This window comes from Balaenoptera borealis (assembly GCF_965194805.1).
Source record: "Balaenoptera borealis genome assembly, chromosome: 10".
Taxonomy (NCBI): domain Eukaryota; kingdom Metazoa; phylum Chordata; class Mammalia; order Artiodactyla; family Balaenopteridae; genus Balaenoptera; species Balaenoptera borealis.
In genome coordinates, this window is record NC_138874.1 from 118,033,551 (window position 1) to 118,061,512 (window position 27,962).

At 45.6% G+C, this 27,962-nt stretch overlaps 1 protein-coding gene across 2 annotated transcripts; it reads left to right on the forward strand.

The window, feature by feature from the left end:
- The first annotated feature begins 16,046 nt into the window (after window positions 1-16,046).
- Window positions 16,047-26,926, forward strand: CYP2E1 (cytochrome P450 family 2 subfamily E member 1). 2 transcript variants are annotated; one of them, XM_082408002.1, is made up of 9 exons: window positions 16,047-16,269; window positions 17,197-17,356; window positions 20,273-20,422; window positions 20,721-20,881; window positions 21,334-21,510; window positions 22,568-22,709; window positions 24,615-24,802; window positions 25,306-25,447; window positions 26,206-26,926. In XM_082408002.1, the coding sequence occupies exons 1-9, from the start codon at window positions 16,093-16,095 to the stop codon at window positions 26,394-26,396; spliced, it is 1,488 nt and encodes a 495-aa protein (XP_082264128.1). In that variant the 5' UTR covers window positions 16,047-16,092; the 3' UTR covers window positions 26,397-26,926. The 2 variants fall into 2 exon arrangements, with proteins under 2 accessions (XP_082264128.1, XP_082264129.1); XM_082408003.1 differs by lacking the exon at window positions 20,273-20,422.
- The last annotated feature ends 1,036 nt before the right edge of the window (window positions 26,927-27,962 follow it).

Here is a 27,962-nt window from a genome sequence, read left to right on the forward strand (position 1 = left end):
GCCATCAGCATTGCTTAAATGTGGACTTTGACAGGTTGACCTAACTCTTGAGATAGCTCCTTATTCAGCTCCCTGCAAAGGTTGCCTCCTGACATGCTCTCCAGGAGTCTAAACTGTGCAGGGTTGTCTCTTGGCACACATTAGCTTACACAGTGTATTACAGATTATCCCCATAAATAACCGCAGTGTTAAAGAAAAAGCAAGATATAAAGCCTGGCACTTTAGGTAGAGTTTTACTTCTGGTGCTATTAATAAAACTGTCAGACTTTCTGCTTATGAACCCTCCCAATACATTAAATATATTGAAAGCGTCCGGACCCCCACATGGTTTAAGCCCAGAAAATAATGCCTAGTTTCCTGAGATGGATGCCTCTTACAATCTTAGTGATCATCGTCATTGTTATCTTTATCACCATCATCAACACCATCATCCCTATCACCATCATCGTCACCATTACCACCATCACCATCATCATTATTGTCACTGTCACCATTATCATCATTGGCATAGCAAAGGAAATAATGACTTGGGTGTGCTCTGCTCTTCCTTTTCCACTTTGACTGAGATGGACTTTGCATGGACTGTTTCCATCTCTTAGTCACACTCTTCCTTCTTGCTTCTTTGTATTCTCTGGACCCATTGCTCATCTTTCCTTTTTTCTTTCATCATGGACCCTCCCACTGTGCCTTTCCTTCATCCTTTCCATTTCCTTTGGGCCATTCATACAACCTCTCCATTGAAGAGCACTGGCGGGTGTCGTCTATGAGGCAGTGCTCTTCATCCTGGCTGCACATGGCTTCTCCCTCGTGCCCATGCCTCCTACGCAGAGAGTCCAGTGTGATTGTTTTAGGGCGTTCTGGAATCAGTATTTTTTTAAAGCTCTCTTGATTCTGATGTGCCTCTGGGATTGATAACACTGTGTTTGGGCAAATTTAATTGCACCTTGGATTAGATAAGTGCCAGACAACTCTACTTACTAGATTAGAAAAATGCAGGCTGTAGAGCTGAAACACGGTGTAACCATGAGTGGTCTCCCGCTCCTCGCTGTTTAAACAGGGAGCCCACAACTGCAGCTGAAGCTCTCCTCCCTGACCAACTTAAAAGGAAGGAAGGCCGGAGACCTTTGGGCCAGAATGTTTATTCTCTGTGTTTTTACTGTAGGGATATTTTAATTCAGAGGACATTTTGTCATAAATATGCACTTTTAAAACAGAATTGTGCCAACATTGATGACTTTTCGTTAGAATTCATTTAATGTGGTCTAATATGTGGTCAATTTCCTGTATAAACTATGTCTAACTTTTTTCCATTTAATTTTACTCAAATGGTCTTCCTCTGTATTAGTTTCTCCATTTAAATATCCAATGAAGATTTGATTCATCAATTAGTTTTTTGCTCATATACATTATTTTCACCTTACAATTTCTCCCAATGTGAATTTTCCTTTGTGGCCAATATTTCTCCCAATCCTCTTAATGTTTCCATTTTTTCTCACCTAATCTTTGAAAAAACTGAACGTCGTTTTGTGCGCCAGAGATGGAGGAGAGAAGATGGATTGCCAGGAAGTTGGGTCACTCTTCTGGATGATGAACAGCACGGCCCTGACAAGTTCATTACCCCATGTTTCCTTAGATGGTTAGCTGAGGTCCCCCCATTCAGTGGAGGGGTGTGAAATTTAAAGAAGATTGTGTATTGTTAGACTGGGCCATAGTCTCTTGTGAGACATGTAAGTCTCGTTCCCAAATCCCCCATCCCTGAGATAGGCTTCGGATGTATGTAAGCCAACAGCAGCCCCACCAGTGACCCTTTGGTCTCACAAGTTACCCTTTGGTCTCTGCCAGTTGGCCTTTAATACATTATACAGGAAACCAGGGTAGCGAAATCAATGTCAAACAAAATAGACTATGAGGCAGAAGGTATTATCAGGCATACTAACGTCAATGTACCTGATAAAATAGTCTCAAAGTCTCTAAAATAAAAACTGATTGGCCTACTGGGAGAGATCTGAAGCTATTAATAGTGCTGTGTCCATCATGAAGTCAAGCCAACAAGCAAATATTTTTAATAGCAAGAAAGACATTTGAATAACCTCACCATCACAGCACATGTAACTTTTCAAGCATTACCTGAACATTTACATAAATGGGCCTCATTCGGGCCAGTGCTTCTCTGACTACCTGTAGTACAGAGTTGGTTTATTGCATGGTTTTTGTTATTTTGCAACCTGTTATGAGCCAATATTTTTTCGAAACATGATAGAAGTGACTTACTGGAAAAAAGATCATGTGCTTGGTAAGCACAGCAATGTCAAAGTTTCTATGTCACTGCTTCCTCTCAGTTTCTGTCCTGGTCTCAGCACCGACAGAGCAGACCATTCACAGACAGCATCAGTCTGTGTGCCACACTTAAATTGCATGTATGAGCCATAAAGCCTAGTTAATCGTCCTGGGGTGATTAATATCTATACGGGAAAAACAGATTTTATCCTTAGCCCTTACCGTACACAAAAATCAGTTCCACATGGATTTAAGATGTAAATGTGAAAAGTAAAATTTTAAATATGGGCAACTATCCTTCTGATCTTTCCAGGGCAAGGACAGATTTTTAAACCCAAAAAAGTGCTAGCTCCAAAATATAAGATCGATAATTTTAAAGTATCCATTTATTTTTAAAAAAATGCCATAGTATGAAAAGGAAGCCCAAAAAGAGGAAAAATATCATTGCAACACATAAAACTGAAAAAGAGTCATTAGCTACAATACATAAAGCAGTCCTACAAACCATGAGAATAAGACAGAAACCACAAGAGAAGAGCAGGCACATGAGTAGGAATTTTACAGAAGATACAAGTCTGATGAATAAACATATATAAAGAGATTCTCTACTTCATTCATAATCAGAGAAATGCAAATTGGGACCAGAATTAAATACCATTTTATGCCCATTAGTTGGGTAAAAATTAAGAACTCCATTAGTATTAAGTGTTGTGAATGGACAGGAACACTTGGACATGCTGGTAAGAGTTAAATGGGTTCAAACACTTAAGAAGTGACATGGTGTCATGTATCACGTAGCCCTTGAGACTCCTGGCCTAGAGATGTTCCTGCAAGGTGCTCCAGGAAGCATGCATGAAAAAGGCCTGAGCGTCACTCTTTGCAGCAGCAGAAACGTGGGAATAATCTGATGGGTAGTGGACAGTCCTGGTCACTGACCCCCAGCCACAGCTCACTGGGCGCCTAGAGGTAATGATGGAATCACTTCTAGAAATTCAAAAATAAGAAAAATGAAACAATGTGAAAACATCAGCAAGAAAACCACCGAGAATATCAGAAGGGAAATTTGGGGCAGTGGTCACCTCTGGAGGCATAGGGACAGGACAGAGGCAGGCAGGTGCAGCTGGAAGTGAGGTGGTCGTTCTGGGATTAGCAGCGGATTGCTTGGTGTTCACTGTTCTTATACCTTGATTTACATGAGGAATTCCTCATACGTTCTTTTCAATGTACCAAGGATGATATGAAAGATAATAAAGGACAAGTTTGCTTTAGGCTTTTTCCTTTTGCCTCTCCTCTGGGCCCTCTGGTGGGTCCTGCAGTGGCTGGTCCTCTCTCTGGGTCCATCCATCTTCCACAGGCATCACTGCCCTTTGGGGGACCCTTCTGTTGCCAAGCCCCACCACCGCTCTGTGCTGCCATCTCCTTTGGAGTCTCGGTAAGCGGAAGCCACACCCCTGGAATTCAGGAGACCCCCTTCCTCCACCCCGCGGGGCTAACTCTTCTGCACTGTGTTGCTTGCTCCCGGAATTTTAAACAGCAGCTCTGAGATGAATACAGAGCCAGGGGACAGATGAGAGAACACACACTTATAATCCCCAGTCCCTTTGATGTGAAAAATTTTGTTCCTGGGCCAAGCCAGCTCGCCCTTTGGACACTGGGAGGTTGTGTGTTCTCTGCTTTTGTTTTACTTGGAAGAGATTTTGGCTTTTGTCAAGGTCATTCTTTTTAGCCATGAGTGCATTAAATGTCACATACTTACCTGCCCATATTTCTATGTGGCTGTTCGCAAACGTTTTACCTACAAAGGAAGAGGGAATTTCCAGGAGAGCATCCTATTTTCAGCTCCCACTCTACTCCACTCCTTCTTGCTTATCCACAGCCTTTTGGGTGCCCAGAGAAGTAATACATTTTACGTCTGTGGTCTAAGGATTCATGGCTACTGGATTGCCTCTTAAGGAACTTCTGGGATAGTTGTGTGTCCTTCTTGTGAGTAAGAAGGAAGGGAAAGTCGGTGCACAGAATCAACCTGATAGAAAATACTGTTACCACAGAATCTACCGCTAAGGAGAGCTTGGCCCATGGAGGGAGGTCAAGGAGCCTGTGGGGGTTACAGCCCAGCAGCAGTCTTGAGGGGAAAAGGCTCACTGGATATTCCAAACATGTAGTCCATCCTCTCCCCGTAAGACCTGTTTGAGTGTAGATTTTACACTTCTAGGAGCCGGAATCCAAGAAAAAGATATAATGTAAAATTAACAGGCAAAGAGACCAGTAAAGCATATATTTAAAGGAAAATAATGACTTGATAAGATGGCTATAAATATTCATGCAATTGCAAAAGTTGACTTTCAAAAATAGAAGAAAATAGGAATTTCCCTGGTGGTCCAGTGGTTAAGACTCCACGCTCCCAATGCAGGGGGCCCAGGTTCAATCCCTGCTCAGGGAACTAGATCCCGCGTGCTGCAACAAAGACATGGTGCAGCCAAATAAATAAATATTAAAAAAAAATAAAACAACAGAAGAAAATACATTTAAACATACTTAAAACTAATATTATGAAACTAAATTCCTGAGTTGGGGCAGAGTGGTATATTGCATGGAAAGTGGAGAAGAAAAGTAAGCTAAAGGTCTCTTTTTGCTCAGATCAAAAGAACTCTTCAGGTTAATAAGTCTATGTGTACTTTCAGACTTAAGGGTAATCATTAGTAGAATAACAACAGAACATAAAGACACCAAAGCGTCACAGAAGAAAAGGAACAAACAAAATATGACAAATTCAGCAACTAATAGGGAAAGGATATATATCATAAAGCCATATTTACCAGCAGTCACAATAAATGTGACATAATTCTCCTGTTAAAAAGAAAGAATTTTTAATTATGTCAAAGCTCTCGGATTGTACCAGGCATTTCTCAAGGACAAAATGGCATAGAGATCTTAAAATGCTGGGATGAACAAAAGAAAATATGTGTCAACAATTATCAAAGGGGACAAAAATATGTTTCTGCTGCTAAAAGGTACAATTCGTTAAAAAATAAATCACCAGTCTTAATGTGCATTGAATATATCAAAGTAACTTTTAAAATAAAGCAGCATTTAACAAAACATGATTATAATGTGAGAAATCAGCACATCTTACTTAGAAATGACGAGATCACATAGATTTAAGACAAGTGTTAAATTACACGATTAAAAAGTAATTAACAGAGACAAAAATAGAAGTGTTTTGTAATCTCAAGATAGAGAAAGTTTTTTTTTTCTTTATTAATATTTATTTGGGCTGCACCGTGTCTTAGTTGCAGCAGGCATGCAGGATCTAGTTCCCTGACTAGGGATGGAACCTGGGCCCCCTCCATTGGGAGCGCAGGGTCTTAACCACTGGACCGCCAGGAAAGTCCGAGAAAGTCTTGTTAAGCATGATCTAAATTCTGAAAGCCATAAAGGAAAAGTTCTGAAATTTTTAACTACATAAAAATCTAAATTTCTATATGACAAATCAAACAAGAGACTGGGAGAAATTATTTTCAACGCATAAAACAGGAAAATAACAAATATTTATTTGATATGGATATATAAAGAGTTCTAGAACAACCGGCAGTCCAGGGAGCGGGACCCATCAGAATCGCTGGGCGGCTGGGACTCGTCGCCGGACTCCCTGGCGCAGGGCCTGGTCTGGATCCTCTTGGCGCGCATTTCTTCACTGGGGGCCTCTGACTGGGGACCAGGGACCAGGCAACATTTTTTCCGAACGTTCCTGGGCGCGGTACAACTGCCAGGGAACGGATGGAATTCTCTTCCAAGTTTCACCGCAGGCCGCCCTCAGCCCGTGAGAGCACACTGAGCAATTTTCGCCCTGTCCTCCTGGGTCAATATCACACCCTTTGCGCAGGAAGAAAGTTGCCTTTGTTTCCTCCCTCCCTGCCCCCACAATGTTTTCACAAATGAAACAAATAAAAATATGATAATATTTAAAATAAACCTATACCTATTTTTTTAAAGTTCTAAAAACCTCATAAGAAATATATTAAACACGAAAATAAAAAGGGAAAAATATATAAATAGATATTTCATTAAATTAAAAATTAAAATAGCTAATAAATGAGTGAAAAGCTGATGAACTTTATTGATCAGAGAAATGCAAAATAGAGTAATGAGATAGCATTTTCTCAGTTGTCAGTAACTGACAGCATCCAGTGTCAGAAAAAATGCGTAGAAATTAGCACGCCTATACTATTATGGAAGGATTTTCAAGTACTTCAACCTTTTTGAGGAGCAATTTTATGTATCTATTCACATCTTAAGTCTGCATGCCTAATGATCTAACAACCCCACTCTCACAAAACTATCTTACGGAAATATATGCACATCTGAACAAAAATACATGTGCAAGGATATCATTGCAGCACTGTTTGTAATGGCAAAAGGTTGGGGAAAAACTAACTGTTCATCAACTCAAAATCGACAAATTATGAAATATTCACAAAATGAAATATTCTCCAGTCATTAAGATGAATGATGAAGAGTTGTATGTTCCAGGTCTAAAAATACATACCTGTGGTATAATTATTGCTAAGATAATAATTTTGTGATTACTGTGATACAATTCTCTGGGAGGGAAATGTGTGTGTGTGTGTATTTATATAAGTTTTTAAAAATTGGAAGAATACACAGAAGACTGCTAACCATAGCAGGGCACACACTATTAACTGATAATCTAACATCCATTTCCGATCACTTTCTTCTCTGAACACATCCACTTTTTAAAGTCTGGAAAAGCTAAATGCTCACATTCCAACCTCTTTTGCACATAGGAGTGGCTATGTTCTAACCAATAATAAAAGCAATTTCAGGTTTTATTGAATAAGCACTTGAATAAGCACTGAGAAAGGATAAAGGGAGAGGCAAGAGAAGCACTTCCAGAATGGTGGATTAAGAACTCTGAAAATCTGCTCCTCCATAACTGTGATGAAAACACTACCAAAATGTCAAAATAAAGAAAAATGAACACTGCCTCGGAGAACTGCAGGACATCATCAAGAATATCCACGTATGCATAATGGAAGCCTCAGGAGGAGAGAAAAGAAGAAGGGGACAGAAAGACTATTGGAAGAAATAACTGCTGAAAACTTCCAAAGTCGATGAAAATCATTCATCTACATATGCAAGAAACTTAACAAACTCCAAGTAAAATAAACTGGAGAGCCATACCTACACACCTCATGGTCACACTGTCAGAAGACAAAGACAAAGGGGGAACCGTGAAAGCAGCAAGAGAAAGTGAGCCCCATGTGTAAGCAATCCTCCATAAAATAACAGTTGACTTCTCACCAGAAACTGTGGGAGCCAGAGGCAGTGAAATGACATAATCCAAGTGCAGAAAGAAAAATACAGTTGACCCTTGAACAACGCTGGGGTTGGGGGTTCCCACTGTCCACACAGTCAAAAATTTGCATATAACTTATAGATGCTCCTCTGTACACTTGATTCCTCTGTATCCATGGTTCCAAATCTGAGAACTCAACCAACTGCAGATCGTGTAGCACTGTAGTATTTACTATTTTTTATTGAGGTATATTTGCTGTACAGTAGTATATAAGTTACAGGTGTGCAATATAATGATTCACAATTTTTAAAGGTTACACTCCATTTATAGTTATTATAAAATATTGGCTATATTCCCTGTAGCTTATTTTATACCTAATAATCTGCACCTTTTACTCCCCTACCCCTTTATTGCTCCTTCCCCCTTCCCTGTCCCCACTGGAAACCACTAGTTTGAGTATTTACTATTTTTAAAAATCCACAAAGGGACTTCCCTGGTAGTCCAGTGGCTAAGACTCTGTGCTCCCAATGCAGGGGGCCTAGGTTCGATCCCTGATCAGGGCACTAGATCCCACATGCCACAACTAAGATTTCACATGCTGCAGCTAAAATTCCCACATGCTGCAACAAAAATCGAAGATCCCGCGAGCCACAACTAAGACCCAGCACAGCCAAATAAATAAATAAATAGTTTTTAAAACCCAAAAAACAAAACAAAACAAATCCACACATAAGTAAGTGGACCCACACATGTTGCTCACCCATGTTGTTCATGGGTCAACTGTACTGTCAGTCAAGAATTCTATATCCAGAAAAACAATCCTTCAGAAAAGAAGGAGAGATTCAAACATTCTCAGATAAACCCAAATTGAGAGAATTCATCAATAGCAGGCCTGTCTTACAAGAAATCTTAAAGGGAGTACTACAGGCTAAAATGAAAAGATACTAGACAGTAATTTAAATCCACATGACAAAATGGAAAGTGACAGTAAAAGTAACTACATATGGCATAAATGAATTTTCATTTGTAACCCTTTTCTTCTATCTAATTTAAAACACATAAATCAATAATTATAAAAGTGTCAATAGACTTACTATGTATAAAGATGTCACTTGTATGACAAAAATTACACAAAAGCGGGAGAGAGAACAAGGTCAAATTGGGGCAAATTTTGAATAATATTGAAATTAAGTTGGTATTAATAAAATTAGATCATTTTAAGTTAAGATGGTCATTGTAGTCTCCAGGGCAACCAATAAGAAAATAACTCATAATTATAATATAATAATATATATAATTTATAGTCTCTATTATAATACATTAATTATATTATAAAGTAATGTAATGTATATGAATATATAGCTTAGACAAAGAATGGAATTAAAATAGCATACTTGAAAATAGCTATTTCATACACACACACACACACACACACACACACACACACATACATAAATAGAGGTTAGAGGACCAAAGAAGACATCAGACACACATAAAACGAATAGAAAAATGGTAGATGTAAATCTTACCTTATCAGTAACTTTATTAAATATAAACAGACTATACACTCAAATCAAGGGCAGAGATTGGCAGAATGGATGTTTTTTAATGATATTTTTCACACGATCTATAAGACACACATTTTAGATTCAAAGACAGCAAAATGTTGAAACTAAAGGATAGAAAAAGGTGTTATGAAAACAGTAACCAAAAAGAGCTGAAGTTCTATAGTAACATCCGACAAAATAGATTCTATGACAAAAATTATTGCTGGAGACAACAAGGATATTTTGTTATGATAAAGGAATCAATCCATCAGGAAGATACAGCAATTATGAACATATAGGTACCTAACAACAGAGCCCCAAAATTTAGATTAATCAAAAACTCAGAGAATTGAAAGGAGAAATAGACAATTCATCAATACTAGCTAGAGACATCAATCCTCCCCTTTCATTAATGTATATAGAGAACAACTAGGCAAAATATCAGCAAGGAAATAAAAGACTTGACCAACAATAAAACCCAACTAGATTTAATAGTCATCTAGAGCAAGGGTACCCAACCTCTGGGCCATGGACCACTACCGGTCCATGGCCTGTTAGGAACGGGGCTGCACAGCAGGAGGTGAGTGGTGGGCAAGTGGCTGTATTTACAGCTGCTCCCCATCACTCCCATTACCGCCCGAGCTCCGCCTCCTGTCAGATCAGTGGTGGCATTAGAATCTCATAGGAGCGCCAACCCTGCTGTGAACTGCACATGCAAGGGATCTAGGTTGCACGCTCCTTGTGAGACTCTAATGCCTCATGATCTGAGGTGGAGTTGAGCCGGTGAGGCTAGCGCTGGGGAGCAGCTGCAAATACAGATAATCATTAGAGAGGTTTGACTGCACAGAGACCATAATAAATCAACTGCTTGCAGACCCATATCAAAACCCTATCAGTGAGTGGCAAGTGAAAACAAGCTCAGGGTTCCCACTGATTCTGCATTACGGTGAGTTGTATAATTATTTCATTATATATTACAATGTAATAATCATAGAAATAAAGTGCACAATAAATGTAATGCGCTTGAACCATCCTGAAACCATCCCCCCTCCCCGGTCTGCGGAAAAATTGTCTTCCACAAAACTGTTCCCTGGTGCCGAAAAGGTTGGGGACCGCTGATATATAACACACTTCACCCATCAGCAGTGACATATACATTCTTCTCAAGGACACATGGAACATTCTCCAGGATAGACTGTGGATTAGGCTGTAACTTAGGGTCTCAGTAAATGTAAAGACATTGAATTCACACAAGGTATATTCACTGACCGCAAGAGAATAAAATTAAATATCAATAACAAGGAAATTTTGAAAAGTAAAAAATATGTGAGAAGTAGACAGTATACTTCTAAATAACAAGTGGGTGAAAGAAGAAATCACTAAGCAAATTAGAAAATATTTTTTGGTGAATGAGACTGAAAACACAACATATGAAAACATAGGAGATGCAGCTAAAGCACTGCTTAGGGGAAAACTTATACCTGTAATGCATATACCATTTATACCTGTAAACACCTACATTAAATAAGAAGAAAGATCTCAAATCAATAACTTAACTTTCCATCTTAACTAAGTAGAAGCAGAAGAGCAAGTTAAACCCAAAGCAAGCAGAAGGGAAGATGTAATAAATTCTAGAGTAGAAATCAATTAAATAGGAATACAAAAACAATAGAGGAAATATTTAAATCAAAATTGATACTTTGAAAATATTATTTTAACATATATGGCTAGAATGATCATGAAAAAAAGAGGGATGATTCAAATCCTTAAAATCAGGAATGAAAGTGAGAGCATCACGAATGACCTTACAGAAATAAAAAAATGATTCTACGGGATACTATAAGCACCTGTGTGCCAACAAAATAGATAACCTAGAAGAAATGGACAAATTCCTAGAAAACCAACAAATTTCTAGACCAACTGCCAAAACAGACTTAAGAAGAAATAGAAAATCTGAATGTACCTATAATGTTAAGAGATTGAATAAGTAATCAAAAAACTTCCAGCAAGGAAGATTCTAGGCTCACATGACTTCATGGTGAATTCTACTAAATGTTTAAAGGAAAATTAATACCAATTGTTCACACACACTTCCCAGCTCATTTTAAGAGAGCTGTATTACCCAGTTACCAGAACCAGATACAGATATCATAAGAAAAAAATACAATATCTCTTATGACTACACACTCAAAAATTCTCAGCAAAATACTAGCTAACCAAATCCAGCAACACATAGAAAAAAATTATACGGCATGACCAAGTAGGATTTATCTCAGCAATGCTAGGTTGATTTAACATATAAAAATCAATGTAATGCACAATATTTACACAGTGAAAGGCAAAAGCTGCATGATCAGCTCAATGGATGCAGAAATAGCTTTTGACAAAATTCAACACCTTTTCATCATAAAAACACTACAAAGCTAAGAATATGTGGGAACTTCCTGAAGCGGATAAAAGGCATCTACTAAAAACTCACAGGTAACATTATAGTCAATGGTGAAAGATTGCTTTCTCTCTAAGACCAGGAACAAGACAAGAATGCCCACTCTCACCACTTCTATTCAACATAGTCCTGGAGGTGCCAGAGCAATCAGACAAGAAAAAGAAATGAAAGATGTTCAAATTGGAAACAAAGAAGTAAAACTGTGTCTATTCGTAGATAATGTGATCCTGTATATAGAAAATCCTAAGGAATGTATAAAAACTATTAGAACTGTATGAGTTCAGCAAGGTTGCAGAATGCAAAGTCAATATACAAAATTCAGTTGTATTTCTAGACACTACCAATGAACTATACAAAAGTGAAATTAAGGAAAATCTCCATTTACAATAGCATCAAAAAACAAAGTAGGAAGAAATTAACAAAAGAAGTATAAAACTTGAACACTGAAAACTATAAAACCTCACTGAAGTAAATTAAATCTAAATAAATGGAAAGACTTTCCCCCTCTGTGGATCAGAAGACTTAATATTGTACCGTTGTTAATGTGGTGTTATGGGCTGAATTGTGTGTCCCTCCCCTCCGCCAAATCCGTATGTTGAACTGCTAACCCCCAGCACCTCAGAATGTGACTGTATTTGGAGACAGGGTTTTTAAAGGGGTGAGTAAGTTGAAATTAGGCATTAGGGTGGGTCCTAATGCAATCTGGCCTGTGTCCTTATAAGAAGAGGAGATTAGGACACACAGAGACGGGGGGCGGGGGGGCGGGTGCTGCGCACAGAGGAGAGGCCATGTGAAGAGGTAGCAAGAGGGCGGCTGCCTGCAGGCCAAGGAGAGAGCCCTCAGAAGAAAGCAAACCTGCCGACACCTGATTTTGGACATATCTTCCAGAACCGTGAGAATAAATTTCTATTGCTTATGCCACCCAGTCTACGGTACTTTGTTATGGCAGCCCCAGCAAACTAATACAGACAGCTCTTCTCCCAAAGTGATATACAGATTTATTTCAATCCCTATCAAAATCCCACTTATCTGTTCTGTAGAAATTGACAAGCTAATCCTAAAATTCATATGGAAATGCAAGAAATTCAGAATACCTTTTAAAAAAATCTTTAAAAAGAAGAACTAACTTAAAGGACTCACTTCCTAACTTAAAAGCTTAATACAAAGCTACAGTTATCAAGACACTGTGGAACTGGCATAAGGATAGACATACAGAATAATGGAATAGAATTGAGAGTCTGGAAATAAACCCTCACATCTGTGGTCAATTGATTTTCGACAAAAGTACCAAGACAGTTGGCACTCTTGGGGATTTCCCCATTCCTTAAGTTTGCTCTTTTCAACAAATGGTGTTGGGACAAAGGCTGCCCATATGGAAAAGGACTAAGTTGGACCCTATCTCATACCATATACGAAACAGCTCAAAATGGGTGGTACACTTAGAAGAAAACCTCAGAATAAATCTTTGTGAACTTAGATTAGGCAATGATTTCTTAGATACAAACCAAAGCACAAGTGACAAAAGAAAAAATAGATCAATTTGACTTCATCAAGATTTAAACCTTTTGTGCTCAGAGGACATCAGCAAGGAAGTAAAAAGACAACCCACAGGATGGGAGAAAATACTTGCAAATTCTATACCCAACAGGGACTTGTACCCGGAATAAACCATTTGGATGCAACTTCTCTAAAACATGTTTCCTCTGAGTTGTCAAAGTCCATGGTTTCCCTACACAATATTCCTTCTATGCCATTAAAAGCATTGCAGGGCAGCTTTTTAAAAGATATCTGCTATTCTTCCAGGACTTTATTTCAAGTTGCTGCCACTGATTCTGCCAGTGTTGAAGGTGTGGCTCCCCCCAGGCCATGCCATGGCACAGGAAGTTATTTTAAGTACACTTTAACCAAGATACTTGTTTACATTTGCCTTTTAAATGTAGGCACAAGTCTGATACACAGAATCAAAGTAAGTGCAAAAGATATCTTTCAGTAGGTATAAAAGAAAAATGAGAAATAATAATAAGAAAGAGTTGGCAGCAGTTTTTCTTTCTTTTTTTTTTTGTTTTTTTGTTTTTGTTTTTGTTTTTTTAGTTTTTCTTTCTTAATGGGACTGAAAATAGGGGAACTACCGCTGTAGGGAGAGTCTGTACTCTCACATCTTGCTTTATCCAGTTCTGCATTGTTTGATTTGTTACAAGGAGCATGTCTTACTTTCCTAATTGAGATGATATTTGTAATCTTACTTATTGTAAAACAATAAACAATTGTTTAACTTCAATAAGGCCTTTCCATATTGTTTTACTAGTAAATTCTATCAAAATTTCAAAGTCCAGATAATTCCCTAACAATTTAAAGTATCCCAGACAATAGAAAAAGATGGAATTTTAATTGTTTCTAGAGTTAGCACAATTCTTATAGCAGATATAATAAAACATAAGAAACTGAAGCCCAATTTTGTCTATGGCTATAGATGCACAACTACTAAAAACACTATTAAGAAGTTGAACCCATGAGCATGTAAAAAGAGTATCGTTCCATGAAAATCTTGGCTGTGAAGCGGAACTATAAGACTGCTTTTATATGAAACAATGTTTTCATCCAGCATCATACCAGCAGGTTTAAGGAGAAAAGTCCTAGGATTGTCTCAATTAAAAAGATATTTCATTATCTCAGCACTCATCCCTGCTAAATACTCCTTGTTAAATAGAGAAAGAAGAAAATTGTCCCAATGTGATTGTCTCTTTGCTACAACCAAACAACAATAGACTTGATGGAGAAGTACCCATTCCCGCCAGGCACAAGGCAAGGCCACCTCTGTCATCCCAATTAGTCAACATTGTCCGAGAAGGTGCAGGCAACTGAATAAGATCCAAGACAAGTAAAAGGGCCTTGCTTCTGAAAAGAAGTACTCAACAATGTTCTTACTTTCAAAAGACATCTGTACCTGCATTTAGAATTTGTTGTTGTTTGGCCCTCCAATGGCATTTCCACAGAGGACCTAGAAGAGTAGGGCCTGGCCCCAGACCACCCAGGCTGCACCCCTGTGAGGTCTAGGTTCACCTGCGCCTGCCCTTGGGCCCCTTTGCAGGACGCACACGCTCAGATAAGCTGCCAGATGTAGTTATTCTCGGCCAACGGGGGCCAAAGGGCCTTCTCTGCCTCAAACGTCTGCTGTCCTCACGCCCACCAGTCAGGGCTTGAATTGGAGCCCCAGGGAAGGCTGACCCTGCCCAACCCTCAGCACCAGCAAGAGGGACAAACTGAGAAGAAAAATGCCGCGTGGACCCGGATGTCTGTCTGGCAGGCCTGGCAGGGTGGAAGAAGAGGGCAGAGGGGGGTCAAGGTGGCTTAGTCTCCATCCTGGGGAATGCGCCCTGCCGCCCCACACCAGCCCCTGGGAGGAAAGCCCAGAACCCATGCAAGATGGCAGGGCCTGCAGCCCAGCAGCTCACGGGCACAAAACAGGCCCGAGACTCCTGCCAAGGCCAACGCCCCTACGTGGCACAATAAGTTAACAAGTCCAACACCAGTAACGTGGCTGCAGGTCTAGACGCAGAAAAATCACATTGCTAGTAAACTGGGAGGGAAAGTGGGTTAGAATTCAGTATGTGGAATGTAGCCTCGGTTTTACATAAATAAATATACAGAAGGTGATTTTTGTGCACAAAGATAAGACATTTTAAAACATAAAGTCTACCAAAATAGTTCATTGATTTAAACAAACACAATAAAAATCCTAACGTATTTTTTTTTAATTTGAAGAAATGATTCTAAACAGTGATTATTCCCTAATTTTCTACATTACGTAAAAACGTAGTTAAGTTTTTCAAAATTGGTCAACTCAAAAAAAAAAAAAAATTGGTCAACTCTTTTCTTTTTCTTTCTTTTTTTTTTCTTCTACTGAATTTGCCAGTTGATTTGACAAAGTGGAATAAATGTCAGATGCTGAATTTTCCTTCTCTGGCCTATGAATTTGGCTGCTGGTGATTCAGTGCCACTGGGGCTGCTCAGACAAACCTCCTGCTCAGAGGTGAGGCCTGCACCAGGAGATCAGGCACTCTGCCATGGAGACTGTTGGCACATAATTGATGTTGCCTTACGTAAATCCTACCCCAAACAAACCCATGTAAACAGGACCGTACTCCTTCTTGTCCAACCAGTGTCAAAGGGAGGACAGGCCATCACCCCATGTTCTGACGTGTGGGTGGGTGGAGTTCCCCTGGATGCCGAGTTTACTGACATTGGTGCAGGTGTCAGTAGCCAGTGTTGGCAGAGCCCAGGCGTGGCCAGGTGGGTGCCTGGATGGAGTTCTAAGCGGCAAACACTGAAGGGATCAGGCTTTGAAATGATGGCCAACAGCAGCTAATAATAAACTAATATCTTGGGCCAGAGGAAAAGGAAGGTGGCATTGGTTGGCTGGTCACCCTCCTTCTCAAGGATGCATTATAAAAGCTTTGCCTCTCCCCAGGAGTGTCCGCACGAGGCGGCAGATCCCCGGAGGCACCATGGCCGCCCTGGGCATCATGGTCGCCCTGCTGGTGTGGACGGCCACCTTGCTGCTCATCTCCATCTGGACACACATCTACAGCAACAGGCGACTGCCCCCTGGCCCTTTCCCACTGCCCTTCGTTGGGAACATTTTCCAGTTGGAAATTAAGAATATTCCCAAATCCTTCACCAGGGTAAGAGAAATATTGTTGATTTGAGGGAGGAGCATTCAGGAATTAGATGTAATATGTGTGCATTCAATTCACTCTCAGACAAATTGTAATTCAATACCAGCTTGTTATGAGTTAGCTGAATTACCAGTAGCACCCAAGAGTGATATTCAAAATATTTAGCTAGTGTTACAGCTTGGGCATGGAGCTCAGTGGGCCTTGGCCATGGCTGGCCCCGAAGGCCCTTGCTTGAGCAAAGCGTTGACTGTCATGCTGTCGTTGGGTGGCTTGGCCAGGGCAGTGTGGTCGGGGCTGCTGCTGTTTGCCCCTGGGATGCAAGGAGGGACACGCATTGAGACCAGACACACACTAGCTGTGTGTGAACCTGCAGCTCTCCTTAGACGCCAAAGAACAGGGGGAAAAGTGAAGTGTTTGACCACCCCCCCCCCCACCTCTCACTACGATTGTTGTGAACAGTGAATGAGCTAACAAATCTAAAAACGAAAAGCGTTAATGAATCTATTAAATGAGTTAGTAAAAGAACGCCACAGGGCACGAGCCGCTCTGAAAGGCGTTGACGAGTTTCCGGCAGAGGAAGATGTGCTCGTGGGCCTCTGAACGGTATGGCTCCGGGGCCTCCAGCAGCGTCCTGGGGTCCGGGACCTTGACTGGGGACAGCAGACGGGGTGGTGGTGGGGCGGATATGGGCAAAGGGGCCTCAGGGGGAACAAGAGGAATCGGCCCTCCCAGTTACTTGTTCCCCGGAGGGAGGGCAGCTAGGCACAGGCAGGTGCACCGGATGCGCTCCCGGCAGAAGAAGCCTCTGGGGAGGTCTTCCCCAGATCACTCTGAGTTCTCCTGGTAACAACAGCGACCTTGGGGGGCACTTTAAAGCGAGACATCCTCTCCAAGTCCGCGGTGGCTCACTCCCCGGCCTGGTGGTCTCCGCAGCTGGCAGAGCGTTTCGGCCCGGTGTTCACCCTGTACCTGGGCTCACGGCGCTTCGTGGTCCTGCATGGCTACAAGGCCGTGAAGGAGGTCCTGCTCGACTACAGGAATGAGTTTTCTGGCAGAGGAGAAACCCCCGCGTTCCAGGTGCACCAGGACAAAGGTGCGTCCTACTTGGGGAGGGGTGCGTGTGGGGCAGGGGAAGATGTTGGGGGGAGCTACTGAAATAACAGTAACAACATGCTAAAGGCAGAAAGGTGAAGCGATCCGCAGACAACTCAGGTGAAGGTTGGTGCATTCACTCACTCAGTCATTGCTCCGCGCCTCTTGATGGACCCAGAGAGGACAAGACAAGGAGCACCCACCCTCCGACCAGCAGGACAGATGTGTTCATAGAGAAATAGGACAGAGGGAGCTGCTTCTGACGGCCGGGCCTCCCCCCACAGACCTTCCCGCCTCCCTGGGCCCTCAGGCTCCCCTGGGAGCTCTTTCCACTCACAGCTTCAACTACTCGTGGGTGTTGGGGCTCCATCCACCGAGGGCCCCTCACCTACGATGGGCACCCTGCTTCTCCATCAAGGGGGCCTCCCGATGTCCCACCTGGGGCTGTTCTTAGACCAGGAAGGGGGTGTTGAGACTTCCCGGTGACCCCATCTCCCCAGCCTCACCTCTTTCCTCTGCCCTTCCCCCCTCCGGTGTCTCCAGAGCCCCAAGTTCCCCTCCTGCAGGCGTAGGAGGCCTGGGCGGGGCGGGGGTGGGGGTGGGGGTGGGGTCTAACTGGTCTTTATCTGAATGTTTTCCAGACTCCTGACTTCAGAGTCCATCTTCCGCGTCTCCGGGGAGGTCCTGGAGCCTGGGCAGGGGCGCCCCTCCCCCACCTCTCAGCTCTGAAAGCTCCCTGCCCCACCTGCTGTCCTCCAACTTCACCTGCTTGTCCTTTATCATTTGCTCACTGGTGTTTGAGATCCAAAGCAGATGAGAAGGAAACAGTGTCCCACCAAACCAGCAAAACTTGGAAGCCTCTAGCTCTTCCTGAGTCAACTTTGGTGATGAGCCTCTAGAAAACTTTTATTCATTTTATGTAGAATTTTCAAATTGATGTGCTTACAGTTGTATACGACCTTCTTGCCTTATTTTTCCAGTCTACATTTCCGAGGTTATATCCTGCCACAACCAATGGCATTTGATTGTCCCTCTTAGATATTGTGGGTGGGTTTGTTCTAGGGGGCGGCTCAAAGCAAAATTAACCACCCTAATCTTTGTCATTAACACAAGAGGAGACTTACTGGAGGAGAGCCCCAGGAGAGCAGGAGTTCTGGGGTCAAGGAGCTCCATCCTGACTCTGGGGACCCTTTATCTGCCAGCCCTGGTCCAAGTCATGGGCCCCTGAGAGCAGTCAGGCAGGGGCCAGCATCCGCATCCTGCAGGTGGGACACAAGGGGCTTGCCTGCCTCCTGCCTGAGGGCTCCAAAGTGCTGTTTTTATATGTCCCACACGGCCCAGGGCTGACCCTGGACCTCAGCCAGGCTCTGGACCAGGGCTGCATTTGGTCCCCAGGAATAATGATGTGAACGTTGGTGATTACCATAGTGTGGAGCAGCGGCTGCGTATTAAGGTGCCAAGGGGGCCGCACCCATCCTTTCAGTCAATCTTCACAAAACTCTGGGAGAGGAGATTTGTTGCCTCCATTTCAGCCTGTTTGGATCCCAAACGATGGCGTGCCTCTGGGTTCTCTCTCTTCCTCTCTCCATCTCTGTGTCTCTCTGTCTCTGTCTCTGTCTATCTCCTTCTGACTCTGTCTCTTTCGCTCTCCATCTCTGTCTCTGTCTTTCTATCTCTGTATCTCTCTCTCTCTCTGTCTCTTCTCACATTTTCTGTATCTTCCATCTTTTCTTTCTACACAGTTCTTGCCAGAACATTTTAAAATTACCTGCTTCTCTGCCCCTCCCTCCTCAACCACCTCTGCTCCTCCTCACATGCCGTTCAGGGTGGTCCCCCAGCATCTCTCCTCCTGCCTTCCCTCTGGCTTCTCTGGTCGTCAGGGCTAGGGGCACAGCCTCTGCTCTGTCCTCCGGCCTCCTCAGCACACACTCCCTGGTCCCTGCCACCCCTTGCTTGTCCGCCCTGGGTCAGTGACTCGGAAGGCTGGAGCTGCCCGAGGCCTGGCCGGGCTCATGGCATAGCCCCCCGCGAGCTTGGAGCGCCCCTCCCCTCGGTTCCCTCTTGGGCTGCTGTGCCACGTACCCAGCAGCCACTTGGTCCGTTACGCAATGGCCCACAGGAATCGGCACCAGGACCCCTGAACACAGGACCCTGAACTCAGTGTCACCTGTGCTTTTAACCTGGTGAACGGCACCTGTAAATGGGTCTCCTCAGTGCCCACACACCCATCAGTGGTCATGCTGTCCATCCCCGGGCTTGACTCCGTGCCAGCCTCCTTGGGTCACATCCCCCTCCTCCCACCCCTGCCTTGTGCTTCCCCTGCAGGCCGTCCAGGTGTCCTTTTGGGGTAGAATGAAGCCCTCCTCCGTTATACCTCTCAGGTCCGGCCAGACTTCCTTCTGGAATGTCCGGGGCCATGGCTTTCCTCAGGCCTCCACATGCAGGAGGGAACCAGATCAAGATCTTCCTGGATCTGGAGGTCTCCGTGGTCTGGGGGCCCTGTGACCTCAGATTTTAGTAAGGACTTGCTGTGAAGCCACGGAGTGCGAGCTGAGGTGTCTATAGGGTGAGGGTAAAAAATCATTGGAAACAGAATGGCTTCAAGGATATTAGTCAGTAAACAGGAAAGAGGCAGAGATTTTTCTCAGTGGTCAGGTGTGGTTTCCCTCCTGTGGGGAGGACACAAGGCAGAATGGGGAAAGCAAGGAGGCTGGTGGTTGCAGAGCTTACAGGGGCAACGGAGGAAGCCAGCCGACCCCAGCGGCTTCTCTCCAAACCCAAGCATCTGTCACCGCGCTGGCCAGGGCGGCCCCTCAGCCCCTCCCACGCAGAGCAGTGCACGGGGCGCCCATCACTCCTGCCCCTTTCTCCTGAGAGGAGAGTTTGCAGTGACAGCCTGCTGTTCCCTCTTCCTTAGGGATTATTTTCAATAATGGACCGACCTGGCAGGACACCCGGCGGTTCTCCCTGACCACCCTCCGTGACTTCGGGATGGGGAAACAGGGCAATGAGCAGCGGATCCAGAGCGAGGCCCAGCTCCTGCTGGGGGCGCTCCGGAAGACCCATGGTGCGTACAGCCTGGCCTGGGCCCCATGGCCCCTGACGACCGAGGCAGCTCCCCATGTTAGCCCACAGACACCACTTCACAAGCTGGTTTCCTCTCTAACCCAGGGAGCGGGCGTGGTCATCGAGGGTGGAGCTGGTGTGTCCTGAATAACTGACAAGTAAAGAAAACCCGAGTAGTTCACACAGTCACCACCTCCCGAGAATTCTCACAGTCCTAGGGTGTCTCTTCGCAAGCACTGGAAACGGCCCTCCTGCCACACCCACGAGCGAAGCACCCTGATGGCTCCCCTGTTTTCCAGGCCAGCCCTTCGACCCCACCTTTGTCATCGGCTTCGCGCCCTACAACGTCATCTCCGACATCCTCTTCCACAAGCGCGCCGACTACAACGACAAGACGGCTCTGAGGATGCTGAGTTTGTTCAACGAGAACTTCTACCTGCTCAGTAGCCCCTGGATCCAGGTGAAGCGCTCTCCTCCCTCCTGCCTGGTCGGCACCCGGCTCCAATCGAGGGTTTGCAGCAGGAAAAGGATAAGAAGGGGTACTGTGTGTGTGGACAGACAGGCCCACAAGACTAGAGAACCTGAACGCTCCTTCTGGACACTTCCATGGGGCCTGCCATTCCCCCTTGCTAACCTCAGGACACTTACCACTTCCCTCTTTAAAATCAGTCCTCACCAGACACACGGTACCTCTGCCTATGTGCTCACATTCCCACCACAGAACTCACACGACCTCGTAGAGTGGTGCCCAGAAAGATACTTTCAGCCAAAATATTCTAAATAATACAATAGTGACAGCCATAAATTCAGGTTTGGAGAAGGTTGTCAGCCTAGTACGCCAAATGCTATTGCACCCAGAAAAAAAAATATATATAGTAAGAAAATTCTCTCCCTCCCTCACTCTCTCTCTAGCTTTATAATAATTTCCCAGGCTACATACGTTACCTGCCTGGAAGCCATAGAAAACTAATCAAAAATGTGTCTGAAATAAAAGAGTATGCTCTAGAAGGAGTGAAGGACCACCAGAAGTCGCTGGAGCCCAGCTGCCCCCGAGACTTCACCGACACCATGCTGATGGAAATGGAGAAGGTACCCTCACAGCTCGCAGCTTCCAGACCAGGCAGAGCCGAGCGCTTGGCCATTATGAGATGGGTTTGTGGGGGCAGGGTGCATTTTTCAGATTTATATTATGACCTGCACTGCGGTGTCCACACTGCCCACACTGTGTACATTCTGATGCTCTTAGTTTTACACAGATACACTGGCTTGAGCGTGACCACCACACGTCGACACACAGCCAGCCTGCCTGGCCACCCTACACTCCACTGTACTGTCCACTGTGCCGGCCAACAGGATGGCCTTTCTTGGGGAAGCCATCAGGGGGCTGTGGGACCGGGTGAGTGGGACCCTCACGTTGGCTTCCTCCAGCCCAGCCTCTTAACCACTTCTGATCAACTGACTAATGACCACATCTCACCTGGGGAGAGGCCCTCAGTGTTCCTCGTCAGCACATAACCCCCAAATCGTGCACGAACTCAAGGGGGCCCAGGCCTTCCCAGCACCACCTCTCTGGCACCCCTCTGGGTCGCCCACCCACATCAGTCAAGCTTCTCTTCTTTCCTTGGCATCACATGTGGCTCTAGAACCACACATGAGCTCCACACCTGGTTTCCTGGAAGACTGCCCTGGGTGTCTGAGAGTCTCCTCCATCAGTTGGGCCTCCTCCCACCCCTCCCACCTCCCACGCTATGCCCAGCTTCCCTGTGACTTCCCTCCTGGGACCTAAGGCAGCGGCTGTGGGGCTGAATGAGGCCGAGGGCAGCCCTGCAGAAGCCCCACAGCTCAGCCCTGAGCTGCTGGAGGTCGTGGCACAGGGCCAGGGAGAGACCCACCCCCCAGGAGGGCCCTCGGTGCCATAGAAGGAGCACCGATCCCACAGCCAGCTGAGGGCACAGTCCTGCCCATGATCGGTTTTCTGGGAGCCTCTGTTCCCTAGCCTTGCAATGGAGACGATGGTGTCTGTGCAGGATGGCCCCCCTGTGGAGCTGGCAGGGCTGCCAGGTGCTCTTCTGCTGAGGGACACAGGGTCTCTTTCTCATCCACCTGAAAACCTCCCTGTATTGAGGCCCTATCTCTCACATCGCAGGAAAAACACAGTACAGACCCTGTGTACACCTTGGACAACATTGCTGTGACCGTGGCCGACCTGCTCTTTGCGGGGACAGAGACCACCAACACCACCCTGAGATACGGGCTCCTGATTCTCATGAAACACCCGGAGGTCGAAGGTAGGACAAGTAACAGGCAAGGACACCGGACCATGTGGCCGTCGCACCTGCACGGTCAGCCTGGAGCATTTAGGCTTCAGCTTCCCGTCTGCAAAACGGGGACTGGCACTGCTTGTTAACCCTTGCAGCAGTGACACTGGGATCGCTGGACGAATGCTTTAGGGGAAGTGTTCTTGTGCATGACAGGCCCCGGCACTCAGCCCGCCCACACCCACTGACAAACCCCAGATTGCAGGAAGAAAGCCCAGTGGAGAAACACCATGCTGTCTGCATCCACTCCAGGCCATGATCTATTTATGACGGAGAAAAAATGTGCACATCGCCCCTGAGTCAGACCCAGCCTTCCAGGCAGAGCTGAGAGGGAGGAGGGGGCAGGGGCAAGGCCTCCTGGCATGTCTCCCCCGATTGGAAGAGTGGGGATCAGAGGAGGAACCCCAGGAAAAGCACTGCAAGTCTGCCTGCTGCCCTGGACCCGGCCTTCCCTCCCAGGGCTCCTCCCCAGCACTGGGCCGGGTGGGACCCAGGGTGGATCAGGCGTGGCTTTGGGGGCCGCACGCACAGAGCATGAGGCACTAGAATCACCCACATGGGCCAGTGGAGGCGATGTGAGCAACACCATGTGTCTACAGGCCAATCAGCACCAACCTCCAAGGAAAGAGGAGGTAAAGGAGCCATCGCCTGGGGCCAGGGTGCCCTCCCCGGCAGTGCTCAGGCCTGGAGCCCCCCGCCCTTCACCGGGCTGGGCACAGGGCTGGGGTGGGGGTGGGGTCCCCATGGCAAGGAGCTCCTCACTACCTGAGCCATGCTGGCTGCTGCTAATGATGATCATTTGGCTCCTGCTCTGTGCCGGGTATGGGGATTAGCCCTTTAATACAGTGTATTCTTGAGGGCTGACGGAAAGGGCGTGAAGTTATTTCCCCTAGGAATGTGTATATGTGACCTGTCCAGGATCAGACCTGGTCCGACTCCAAAGCCTTGGCTTTTCTACCTGACAGAAAGGTGAGGCGAAGGAGCCGAAAAGTCCAGGGGGCGAAGGCTCCACGGGTCTGTGGCAGTTCTGAGGGAGCTTCTGGCCACTCTGTACTAGGGGAGCCACAGACTCCAACACTGTTTTAATTATGGATTATGAGGAATTTCCAATATAGAGAAAAAGACAGAAAGTAAATATGACTGACACCCACACATCCATTGCCAAATTTAACATGTGTTAACATTTTTCAGTACTGGCTCAGAGCTCTTGGAAAGAAAGCAGGTTGCAGAGCCAGCCCAGGCCCCTCCTTGCCTCCCTGCCTTCCCCCCCACCCCAAACTCCACATTATCCCTGGACTGCTATGTGAGCTCCCTGTGCATGACTTCTTATATTTACCATCTAGTAAATATCAGCATACCATCCATCTTGTTACGAGTGTTTAAAATTGTTACTGGGTTACCATACTGCAGGAGCTTTGCAGTTCACTCAACAGATTACAAGGCCCACAGGCAACCTCAAACCCAGAGAGGCCAAGCAACTGCCAAAGGCTGCTCAGGAGCACACCGCGCATGTCAGTTTCCATTCTCCATTCGCCTCCGTACTCCCTACAAGCCTGCAGCACACCAGCCTGGGGTAACCATTAACACAGTTTCCCTCCAACTAGAGATCCCCAAGACCCTTTCTTATTCTCTACTCCTGGCATGAAGACCAGAACGGGACTAGCCATGACCAGCTAAGGTAATGGAGGCCATAAATAAATAACTACATAAATGCTGTAGACTGTTCCTAACTCACTGAGCCTAGTTCTTACTGACGCGTGCGGATGAATTATCCAATAATCCAAAGCTCCATAAGCATCTACTGGGTATATGGATGGGAGCATGAATGTTGAGCCAGCCTGGAGTCATGCATTTATTCCATGCATATCTTGGCAGAGAAACTTCATGAAGAAATTGACAGGGTGATTGGGCCAAGCCGAATCCCTGCCGTCAAGGACAGGCTGGATATGCCCTACCTGGACGCCGTGGTGCATGAGATTCAGCGATTCATCGACATCATTCCCTCCAACCTGTCCCACAAAGCAACCCGGGACACAGTGTTCAGAGGATACGTCATCCCCAAGGTCAGATGTGAGCCTGCAGTGCACCCCTGAGCACCACCCTGCAGATCAGCCGCCTGCCAGGGAACAGGACGGGGACCAAGGACACCTCCTCTTGGCAGATGCGGCTGAACACTGGGGGCTGGGCCAGCATCCCTACCCTGCAGAGTGCTGCCCCCCCAGCAGGCCTTGTGGGGACCTGCTGACCACAGAAATGGAGGCGATCTGGGAAAGGGGCTCCTCAGACGGTGCCTGGGGTTGAGGTGTGTTCCAGCAGCAGAAACAGACAACAGCAGTAACATCCAGCCCTGGATGAGTAGCTCGGAGGAGCTACTTCCCTGAAAAGATGAGAGCTCTCATTGCCATTTGGTCGTGACCCCCACCTGCTCTCTGTCTGCCCTCAGGTGAACAACTTCCCCGGTTGGGAACATACCATCTTGTCTAACGTAAAATTCAACTGCTGGCTCCCAGGTGAAAGCCTGTGTTGTGTTAACTTGACTGACCAAGGCAGCCTCTGTTCCTTCCAGGGCACAGTCATAATTCCGACACTGGACTCCCTCTTGTATGACAGCCAAGAATTCCCTGAACCAGAGAAGTTTAAGCCAGAGCACTTTCTGAATGAAAATGGAAAGTTCAAGTACAGTGACCATTTCAAGCCATTTTCTGCAGGTAAGAAGAGGTCAGGTGTAGCACCTTCCCTGGGGATTGTCCCTAATTCCTGCTCTCTGTTCCACGTGTGATCAGCATCGTGCCCCTGATTTCTGTCCCCAACGTGACCCAAATGTGTTCTTCCCTGTTCAGAGAGGTTAAATGACATCTTTTCACCAGAAGTCCTGGGAATGAGTTGAGATGAGTTCTTTTTTCCTTAGATACTTCACTTCATTCAGTGCTAAAACTCTTCATTTAATAGAACTTAGTGAAAATCTTTCAAAACTATATTGCCTGACTCCATAATTTTAAATAAGGGTTACTAAGTAAATTTTAACGTTTGGTTACCTGGACTCATCCTAGGACCATCTAACCTTTCCAGCCCTTGGCTGCCTTTCCAGGGCCTGCCCTTGGTGTGGGTATGATGGAAGATCTGTAACCAACTCGATAACTTTAACACCAACACGAGAGCTTTGGCTTCCACTTGGGGCCACTCTTCTTTCCTGTAGGACATCAGGCTGAGCACTGGGCAGAGCCCATTCTCCCAACCTGACACAGGTTTACACAGCTGAGTCCTGGTGGTTGAGGCTGTGTGAAGGCTGGTCCCTGAGCCCACCTGTCGCTGATACTCTTACACTGACATCCACCCTGGGCTCCCTTTCAACAGGCAGACGGGTCAATTCTGCTTAGGGTGGCCGTTGACGCACAGCCTCTGCCCACCCAGCTCTGCCCCTGCTGTCCCGCCCTGGGCGGTGTCTTAGTGCTGTTGTCACCTCCAGGAAAGCGGGCGTGTGTTGGAGAAGGCCTGGCTCGCATGGAACTGTTCCTGTTTTTGGCCTCCATCCTGCAGCACTTTAACTTGAAGTCGCTGGTAGACCCCAAGGATATCGACCTCAGCCCCATCGCAATTGGGTTTGCCAAGGTCCCCCCCCATTACAAACTCTGTGTCATTCCCCGCTCACAAGTGTGAGGCACACGTTCTCTGAAGACCGCAGGTCCCTTGATGCTGGCCTGGAGGCCTCCTGCTCCCCTGCGCCCCCTCAGCAAGGCTAGCCAGGGCTCCACAGGGAACCAACTGGGCCAGAGAGGCTGTTTTCCAGGCCAAGCACATTCTTCAGATAGAATTTGAAACAAAGTCCATAAAAGATTGTGTCAAACTAATTAAAGTAATTAAAGCAAACTATGACTTAGCTTGTGTTGGAGTTCCTAGAAACCATGATGAGTGAGAACATACCAGTGTAGGTTACACTAAGCTCTTCTGCAAAAGTAGACCTACCCAGCCACCAGTCAGCATCTCTTGTAAAGGATTCACAGGAAGGAGTACAGACACTATTTTGCTGTTTGGAAAAAATAAAAATAATATACCTCCGGAGGATTTGTTAGCCATATCCTAAATGTATCCCCTGACATCTTTCCCTAGGATGTGAAGTTATTCCTTTGGGCTCACTAATAGCATTATCCTGTGCTATATTTTAAGATTAAAATACGTTTGAAAAGTCAGCACAGAGATCTCTTATTATCTCTTAAGTCTTTGTGCCTGGAAGGGGAACTTATAAGGACATGGGGACCCTAGTGCAGAATGAGGCAGAAACGAGGAAATCATTAATCAGCTCAGTGAACTACACCTCAATGTTATGAAACAGAAGAATAATTTGGGACAAGAACCCTGTTCCCACCGAGAGGGCACACACCAGGAAACCCACTGTATGCCCAGACTTCCTGCTTTGACTTCCCCATCAGTAAAATGGGCATGTCAGCAGCCCCTCTCCACAGCAAAGAGTGTGAGGGCTGAACGGGTGAGATGCAGAGCTTTGGAACACTGTGCAGCATATAAGCCCCATGTTCCTTAGTAAAGTGAATAAGTTTTCACAGCCAGCAGTACAGCATCTTCCAGCTCTCACTGACCCTCCTGCTTCTCACTTATAAGGTCCTGTGATAACATCGGGCTCACCCAGGTAACCCTGGAATCTCTCCCCTTCTCAGGATCCTTACCCTATCACATATTCAAAGTCCCATCTACCATGTTAGGTAACATATTCACAGATTAGAAAGAAGGAAGTGGTGTCGGGTCCCAAGCAAATCCAAAACCTAGCAGAGCAAATGACAAGACCTTAAAGCCTGAGAATGATCCTCTTTGGATCATTGAAAGTCAGGCCATACTTGCAGTTCATTTTATAAGCCAAGCATCCCCTGACATCAGACAGAAATTACAAAAACTAGAACAGGGCCCACAAACTCCACTCTCTGTCCTGCTTGACACGGCCTTTAAGATCTTCAGCGACAGGGAGGAAATTTCCAGGAATAGGTGAGAACTAAGAGAGGAGGAAAAATTAAAGCGACACGCTCAATACATGGCTGTTGCCATTGCTCAGTCCCCCACAACAGGGACCTACAGGAATCCCCTCTCCTCCTCAAAGACCACCGCTGACCTGCTGCCAGTGCAGTCAGCAGTGGCACGCTGTCAGGAAATGCTGCACCCTACCACCCCATACCCCATGCCCTCACTGTCACCAAAAGGGCCGTTGGAAAAGGAGTT